Below are 8963 nucleotides of genomic sequence, written 5' to 3' on the forward strand. Positions count from 1 at the left end.
ATTGTAGCGTTTTATTGTTTTCTCGAGTTTTTGTCGTTTCGTCTCGCTCCAGAGCGAAAAGTGAAAACCTGAGGTGGAGCCCGCGGGCCGGAAGAGCAAAGCCCGGGCGCAGGGGCCGAGGGGCTGGCGGGGTGGGAGCTCCTCCAGGGACCGGGGCCCTCTCCCGCAGCCAAGGACCCCCCCCAAGCCCTGTACAATATAGATGCTCATGTAAAATGAAAAAAAATTAAATGCTATGAGTTAATCTCTAAATATTATGTACACAGCAATGTACACCTTTGAATAAATTAATACCAATTTGCATATTCTGGGAACCTTAAAGCTTATTTACACAAATTACCATTTATTTCATAAATATCTTTTTTTTTTCCCCCTGGGGACTCAAGGCAGAAGTGCCACTCCCTCTGCTGACCCAGGGGTGGGAGGGGCGCCTGTCTGGGTGAAGAGGTGGAAGGACTAAAAGAACAGGTTCCTCTCAGCTCAAGTCTACACTGACTTGAATCTTCACTGACCCCAGCACCCCTCACCCCAGATTCTCAAGCGGTCCCAGCCCAAGGCTAGGGGTTCTGGGGCTCCCCCGCCTGACGCCTGCACCTTCTGGCTCCCGAAGAGCCAGCCTCTGGCTGGGCCAGGGACGAGGACTCCCCACAGCGCTGGAGGACCCGGAGAGGGCCCGGAGAGGGCCCCGCCGATGACACCTTGACACGGGAGCAGGCTTGGACCAAATCCAGTGGCTCCAAAGCGACTGCGTTCCTGGCAGCTGGATTCCTTCTGAAGCCCAGGGAAGTGTCCCAGGCCCCGGCTGGCTGATCGGGGCTTCATTCCAGCCTCTGCAGCCCGCTTTTTCTCCTTTATTTAAATAAATACCCATTCTGTGCTGTACATGTCCCAAGCAGCAGGGGCAGGCAGCTCAGGAGGCCTGCGCGGCAGTGGAGCAGCTGAGCAGCCCCCTCACTTGGGCGACTCCCTGCCGGGGGAGAGGGCTCGCTGGCTCTCCAGCCCACTCACCAGCCTCTGGATGCTCTGCAGTTCACTGGCTGCCTCTTTGGCTGAGCCGCTGGGCGACAGGGCCCCGCGGGGTGGGGCCCCCGCTTTGCGGAGAGCCAGCTCGGGCGGCGGGCTGGGCTCCCGGCTGTTGCCGCCTGCAGCCTTGGAGCCCTCGGCTGCCAGCCCAGTAGTGAGGAGGCTAGTGCTAGGTGGGATGGTGACTGGGATCTGGTAGGGGCTGAAGCGCAGGCGGGGCCGGGCACTGCCCAGAAAGGGACTCCGGGATAGGGAGCCTGCGGCAGCAGCGGCAGCCGCCGCAGCACTGGTGGCGGGCAAAGCGGAGGCCGCCGCGGCAGCAGCAGCCATGTAAGTGTAGGGGTAGGGGAAGAGGCCTCCGAAAGTGGGCATTGGGATTCCCTGGAAGAAACAGAACAAGACAAGGGTTAGGCATCCTGCCTGAGGTGTTTCTGCAGGTGATCTGGGCTCTAGGGGTGGTGCTACAACTGGAAATCCTTGCCCTACAGTTTTTAGGAATATGAGACCAGAGCTCACATGACTGTAATCCCAAAACAGCACAGGTAGGCATGAGCCGGTATGCCTATGGCCAAACCCAGTCAGAAGGGGAGCTCACTTCAGGTTATGACGCACAGACCTGGCGCCATCAAGCTCTGTGCCAGGTATTACAATCGGAGTATGGGAAGGCCATTACAGGCAGCTGAACCAGCATGGGCCTTGAGGGAGGAAACAGGGCTGGCACAGGGCCAGGTGGCCAGTAGGCATCTTTGGCTGTGTTGGGAGGGAGGTTCTGCTCACTTAGAACAGTGTCCTCCCCAGCCTTTCTATCCGCAGGTGCCCCGCGGGACAGGCGAGGGGCGGGGCGGGGGCCGGGGTCTTTGTAAATTCTCCCTCTGCCTGCCCACCTGCTCAGGGGTCTCCTGCCTGGACCAGGAGAAGGATCCAGATGCCAATCAGTTTATAAACTGGCCTGAATACAAAGAACTCCTGGCGGCACCTAAGTGGCAGCTGAGGAAGGAATGCAAGGCCTTTGCCTGTGGAAAGCACAGTAGCTGGGAAACCCTGGACAAACACTGCCTGAGTCCCTGAGGCCCGACTTTTGGATTATCTGACCTTTGAGATAATGTTCACTCCACAGAGTATGTGGGTATGGGGAGGAGGGCAGGAGCTGACTGGGCTAGGCTTCCGGGGAGCCTCAGGCCTGGCTCAGGCAGGGAGAACGAAGAGAAGTAGCTTAGTCAGGAATGAGAAAATATCCTTCCTGAGAAGGTCAAGCCCTACTGAGCATTCAGACATGGTGTCTCAGAGGAAGGAGGGAGGCTTCGGATCTCCCAGGTTTGGGCTCTCCCTGATGGCCAGAGGTGAGCTATCCTGGCTTGAGAACTTAACCATTAGCCGTCCACCAAGTGATGCGTCCCGAGTGCTGAGTGCTTCTGCCCTGGCCTTACACCTGTGACCAGGCTGTGTCTAGAAGCCCTGACTTCCCTGTGACCTCTCTGATGCCCATGCTTATCACTAGAATTCGTCTGAGGAGGAGGCATCACATACACACCGACTCAAGGGTGCAGATTAAACCTCCAGGCCCTGAACTCCATTTTCTGGAGGCTTCCTTGCCAGCTCAGATCCCCAGATAGGTGATGTTAGTGCCTCAGACACTCACTCCACACACCCCTGACGTGGAGCTCTATTTAAAACTCATTTCAGAATCCCCTCCCCCACTTTAAAAATATTTGCTTCTGAACCAAAGGAGCCTTCTCAGATCTGAACTCCTATTTTCCTTCCCTTAAGATAAGATCTCATGGGTTCAATTTGCCAGAAACCTCAGAGGGAGGAAAATGAATGTGGAGATTCCAAATCTTTCCACAGGGAATATTCCACCCAAGCAACCAAAGAGGCCGCTCTCCCCATCAGATCTTCTTATTTTGCTGCTGGCCACAGTTTCATAAACTTTCCCCTGGGAGCTCAGAATTTCAACTTGGGCCTGGGGAACCGAGCCCCTCGTCTCTGAGACCATGTGGCTGGGAGAGTTGGGAAACCCGGTGTGGGGGAAGGGAGAACCCAGTCCTTTGTCAGGGCAGAGGACTTCCTGGAGGGTCTGAAAGGGGCCAGAGACATCTGGGAGGTGGGTCATTTGGGTGGTCAATTATCCAGAACATATTTCAAATTTTCCTACTCCTTTTGTCCAGCCACCTTAGCCTTTCAGGGACTGACAGTGAGCCAGGGATCTTTGTTCCCAAGAAAAATGTCCTGAGGCAGGCCAGGCAAGTGGACTTACAAAAGCCCGTGGCAGCCCCAGTCTGCCATAGCAGAAAGAGTCTAATGGGTGCCACTCTATGCTAGGGTTAGAGGGAAGGAAATAGGCCCAGAGAGGGTTAGGGACACAGGAGTCAGAAGCAGTGCCCTTGCAGACCCTGGACCTACAGTCCTAGTCTCCCTGAACCTAGGTGTGTTCCAGAGGGTCCATTGGGTCTCCCCAGGAGGGAGTCCTTGCCGGCTGGAAGCACTGGAGCGCCTATGGCATCCTCAGGCCCTACGCCTGCCTCCTCTGCCCACCTCAGTCCTCCTCCCTCCATCTTGCGGCCACCAGCTCACAGGCCTTACCTGAGATGCCAGCATGTGCTGGGAGAGGTGGAACGGGAAGGGCCCGGCGGTGCTTGCCGCGCTGGCTGCGGGACCCAGCCCGCCTGCGTCCAGCCCGGTGGCTGTCCCTGGTCCGCCACCTCCTCCACTGCCGCCGCCTGCCACCGAGGCCAGTAGGTGGCCCATGCCCATGGCGGAGAAGGCGCCGGGGCCCATGGCGAACTGTCCTGGGTGCAGAAAGAGCGGCTGGCCGGCCCCCAGAGGCCCGAAGAACTGCTGCCCGTGCAGGTGGCCGGAGAAAGCCAGGCCCGGCAGGTGTCCGGCGCCCAAGGGGGACGCACTGTCTGTCTGCACCACCAGTGGCGCCAGGCCGGGATCCTTGCCCTCGCCGGCCTCCTTGCGCCCCTCGTCCTTCCGCCGGGCTTCGGCGCGCTCCTTCTCTAGGCTCCGCAGGCCAAACAGCCCGTCCCCGCCGCTCTCGGCCGGCTCCTTGGCCCTCTCAGGGCTGCGCCGCTCCCGGGCGCGCTCGGGTTCGGTCAAGCGAGGGGGGCTGCCGCCGTCCAGGGCCGGGCTGCGGCCTAGCGCCTGCCCCGCGCGCTCCTCGCTCAGCCTCTCGGGCTCTGGGTCACTGTCCGCGGCGCACGACTTCTCCTCGGCTGCGGGGAGAGAGGACGCGCGGGGTTACGGCCTAGGAGAGACAGGCGCGAAGCCTCTCCCGGTGTCGGCGCCGGGCCGGAGAGACGTGCGAAAGCCTGCTCTCGGGGAGGCCAAGTCAGAGGAGCTTCTAGGGGCTCGTCGGGCTAGGGGCAGTCACCTTATCCAAGACCCCTTATGTGCAGTGGGAGAAAGTGAACCCGGTAGAGAAAACCTTACTGCGCCAGAGTCACCCAGCGCCAGGGCCCTACCTCGGAGCCCAGCAGGATCTGCGGGCCACCTGGGACCGCCCTCACAGGAGAGTCCTGGGTTAGAGGCCTCCCAGGCTCACTGCTGACGCTTCTCCCAGGCCTTAAGTTAGCCGGAGGTGGAGCACCGAGTCACCTGGCGCCCGGTGGACACCCTCCCTTTCTCTTCCCCGCCAGATCCGCACCTCTAGTCCGGTGCAGGCGCAGGGGACTAGGCGCTGTCCCCGGGGAGGGTGGCGGTTCCCGCGCGGGGGGAGGGTCGCAGGACGAGGCGTCCGACTCGGCACCGTCGCGCTCTGGCTTGCAGTGCTCCTCGTACAAGCGCAACGACGGCAGCGTTAGCTGCTTCCTGGGGATAAGCGGACGGAGCGGGTCAGAGCGCAGCGCAGCACCCCCACCGCCCCCTTCCACGTCCTGTTCCCCCAGGCACCGCCATAGGCCGGTCCCGTACACCCTCACCTTTTCTCCCGCCGGCCATTCCCGGTGTCCCGGAAGCCCTTGGCAAACGGGTTGTTGTCGATTTTAAGCTGCGTGATCTGCGGGGACCGAGGGGGTGGCGCCAGGTCAGGATGCGGCTCTTCCAGCCTGGCCTGGGGCACCCGGAGGTCAGCGGCTGCCCACCCAGAGGAGAGCCCGGGAAGTGCACACTTGGTACCCGCCCACCTGGGATAGGACGCTCCAAGCCACAAGGCAAGGTGAGGCCGGCGGGCGGGCCTCGAGGAAAGCGACCTCCAAAAACCTTATTCGAGGCATAATCCCTCAACTTGCACACACAAACCCAAAGCTCTGCGTCCAGAGTCGAAATCCGTCCAAGCGTGCACACAGGCCCACGAGGCCACTCAAGTTAAACTAACCCGGAACCTGAGCAGGGCGCAGACAGCAGAGCACACGCAGGTCAGCAGACACACACAAAGTCAACCACACTCACGGGCCGCGCACATGCAAGTACACACGGGCAAAACAAGTCCCCAGGAAACCAAACGAATTCACACGCCTCCACACGAATCTAAGGCACTCCAAATGGTGCACGCATATCCGCGTGGGACAGACACATCGGTTCACAAGGACGGAAAAAACGACCCGGCAGGACACTCAGACACTGTCGTTCACCCGAGAGTCGTGCACACGGGCACAGGCCTAGTGGGGTGGTGATTTGCCTCTCTAGAGAGAGGGTGTGGAAGGGCAGCAAGCAGAAAAGGCCCTTTCACTTGAAGGAAAAGTCTCTAAGCACCTCCCAAGGGGTCCCGGGCCTGGACTGACCCAGAGAGGGATGGTGGGGTGGGGGCTGTCACCTGTCCCGCCCTCTGGCTCCCCCAGGAGAGTGAAAACTGGGCCCCCTGTTCCTAGCCTTGGGTTCCTAGCAGCAGGAACACCTGGGCAGATTGCCTCCAGCACCCTCTTTTCATTTCAATTCCCATCCCTGAGCCAAGAAATAAACGAATAAAATGTAAAAATGTCAGCACGGCCCCGGAGTCTCCGCTAATTGCTAAGTAAATATCCCCACCCCAACGAGCGCCCAGCTGCTCGCGCGCCCGGGGGAGCTCGTGGGTCTGTGTCGCGGGCTTGCGAGAGAGCCTGGGGGATTTCGGTGGCTGCTGCGCTTACAGACGTCAGGCTTGGTGCTCGGGAGTGGGCCGTGAGGGAGCCGGGGGCTGCGGGCAGGTGTGAGTGGAGGGCTGGAACCTGCACGTGGGGAGGGCGTCGGTGGAGGGGCTGGGCCCGCCGCCGGTCCCGCGCACCTTGTCGTTCTGGTAGGCAGTGACCGCGATGAAGTCGGTCTCGGGGAACACGTAGGTACGAAAGGTGCTGTAGGGCAGCTTCAGGATGTCGTTGGCTCGCACGATGTGGAAGCGTGGTTGGTACTTGTGCATGGAGTTCAGGATGGTCTGCGGGGAGGGCGTGGGTCAGCCGACAGCACCCCCCGCCCCCGCCAGCCTGTGACCCGAGCATTTCTGTTCTCTGGGGACCCGACCTCTTTCCATCTCTCTCTATCTCTCTCAGGGTTTTGCCTTCCCCATTCCAACCCCCACCCTTCCCCGTTTTCTCCTGTCTTCTCCGCTTCTTTTCGCTCCTATATTACTTTTTCTTTTTTCTCTCAATTTTCTTCATCACAGTTTCTCTCCATTAAAAAAAAATTTACCCCAGTTGAAAACAGAAATAAAACAAAATAAAAATCCCTACAATGCCACTCTTAACCTCTCTTCCTGGGCTCACTGCTAAGACCCTAGTAACGCCACGGAGAGAAGACTGGGACCTTTGAGGGCTCACCGACTGCCCTACGTCCGGACAAGGAGTCCCTTCTGCCCCATGAACTTCCCCCCTCCCATTCGCTGGGGCCCTCGCTCAGGCAGAAACGATGAGAACCCCAAACTCCCTCCTCCTGGTCGGGCAATCTGCCTGTGGGAGGAGGGAAAGGAGTCTCAGAAAAGGTATGGAGGGGGCTGTTTTAACTTTTAAATCTCCTCGTTTGGGGAGAGGGATGGAACCCAGGTCTTGTTCACGGGGAAGGGTGAGGACAAGCTGAGGTCCTGGGCAGGGCTTCCAAGCTCAGAATCTAAAGACCAGCGGTTGCACGACCCAGTTCCGGCCACACCTGCCTCCCGCTGGACCCTAGGAGGGGCTTTGGAAGGCCTGAAGAGAGCTGAGGCTGTGAGCAGCCTGGAGCTTAGCGGCCCCCAACCCCCCCATTCTCCAGGCTTGCAGAGCAGAGCCCTCTGGGCCCAGGCCCAGCCGGCATAGGCCACAGGGCAGTGACCTGGGCAGGGGCACCCTGCAGGTTCGGCAAGCGTTCCCCTCTGGGGAATCCTGCGGTCTCCCCCCAACCCCTGCAGTGCCCAGTGCTCGGTGCCCGACCCCCATCTGCACATCCGCCCAGTGCCCGGTGCTCGGTGTCCGACCCCCATCTGCACATCCGCCCTGCACTCACGAAGCCGTGCTTGTCGGAGATGTTGTTGGTCAGCTTCAGCTTATGGAAGGCCACCGGCTTGGCCATCCACTGCTCTCCCGTGGCCGGGCTGTCCGGGTGGATGTACATCCGTTTGGGCATCTCTGGGTCGGCCTTGCCCGCCACCATCCAGCGCGAGTTATGGAATTTATACCGGCAGTCATCAGCGGCCACGATGTCCATCAGCAGGATATATTTGGCCTTCTTGTCCAGGCCGCTGACTCGCACCTTGAAGGGAGGAAACATCCTCCTGCAAGAAAGGGAAAGATGGAGACGTCATGGGACCCGGCTCCCTGTCGGAGGACCCCCCCCCACACACCATTGCCTGGAGCTTCCCCACCTGTGTTCTGCTGTTGTCCCTGCTCTCCCCCTTAATACTGCCTGGGAGACACCACCTGCGGTTGTTATTCCTGGGAGACCCCATTTCTGCCTGTCAAGACCCTCTCCTATTATAAGGCTTCCCATCGGCCCTATGCTCAGATCTAGTGACCCTCTTTCTCCCTCATCTGAGATGAAAGCTGAGATTTCAAGAAAGAAATCCAGGGCCTTTATAAATACACCCGCTTCTCTTGACTCTCCCTGAAATCGGTTCAGGGGATATATCCACTTGGGACCGAAGCTCTCAGAAATAAATTCGGATGTTGTTTGTTTGGGGGAAGGAACTGGGTTACAGCGCCGAACAAGGACCCTGACCCTGAAGTTCGGGGGAAGAGGGTGAGCCTGAGGCCTGGATTCTCCGTATCTGAGTCAAAGGCTTGAGTGGTTGGGGATTGTAGTTTTCTTCCGGCCTTAAGGCCTAGGGCGACGTGAGCGTCTGGAGGTCCTCGCTCCTCGGCGCGGACAAGGCTCCAGGCCGGGTCAGGCTGCAGCTGGGCCGGTTCGGGGCTCGCTGCCGAGAACGCAGCGACCGGCGGGAACCAGTGGGCCAGCCTGGGCCTAGCAGGGTGCGAGTCTCATTCTGGGCTCCAGGGTCGGAGAAGAGTGCGGGAGACGCTGCATCTGCCCGGAGCACCGAGCCAAACTCGCAGGCAGGAGAGCGAGGCCGCGGGGCTGAGTTGCAGCCGAGACCGCTGGAGAGCAGCCAGGGCCGAGCCGCGGGGCCTCCTCGGCTTTGGGACTCATAACGATTGGGGGCTATTTTGCAGGAGCATATTTTCGTTTTCATTTGGGAGATTTCGATGCTTTGGTTTAAAAAAATTCGTTCGCTGCCAAATAAGAAAAGTCAACTTGGTTGTCTAAGCGTGGTGCGGGGGCCCGAGCGAGCAGGGAGCCGCGAGCGGCGGCCTCGGCGCTGGTGTGTGCTGTCGGGTGCCCCTCTCGCCCACCCGCGCGCCCTCCGGCCAGCCGGCTGCCCTACCTCCCGGACTTGGTGATGACCATCTCGGTGCCCAGCTTGTGGAACTGGTCCCACAGCTCCTTGGCCTCCAGCGTCACCTTGGGGTCGTCCTCCACCTCGTCCTCGGGCTCCAGGCTCTTAAGCGAGCGCAGATGCGCAGCGGGCGGATGCGGGCCGAGTGCCGAGACGTGCAGCCCCG

General features: G+C 60.0%; 1 protein-coding gene across 1 annotated transcript; it reads right to left on the reverse strand.

Annotated features, from left to right (window-relative positions):
- On the reverse strand, nucleotides 1–8957 carry TBX2 (T-box transcription factor 2). Its single transcript, XM_024757700.1, has 7 exons — nucleotides 8786–8957; nucleotides 7411–7678; nucleotides 6224–6370; nucleotides 4944–5020; nucleotides 4670–4833; nucleotides 3604–4238; nucleotides 1–1404 (listed from the first exon to the last, which is right to left on the reverse strand). Exons 1-7 carry the CDS (start codon nucleotides 8806–8808, stop codon nucleotides 952–954), a joined length of 1767 nt encoding a protein of 588 aa, XP_024613468.1. The 5' UTR covers nucleotides 8809–8957; the 3' UTR covers nucleotides 1–951.
- Between the last annotated feature and the right edge of the window lie 6 nt (nucleotides 8958–8963).

Source organism: Neophocaena asiaeorientalis, unplaced genomic scaffold (genome assembly GCF_003031525.2).
Source record: "Neophocaena asiaeorientalis asiaeorientalis breed wild unplaced genomic scaffold, Neophocaena_asiaeorientalis_V1.1 scaffold327, whole genome shotgun sequence".
NCBI classification, from domain to species: Eukaryota; Metazoa; Chordata; class Mammalia; order Artiodactyla; family Phocoenidae; genus Neophocaena; species Neophocaena asiaeorientalis.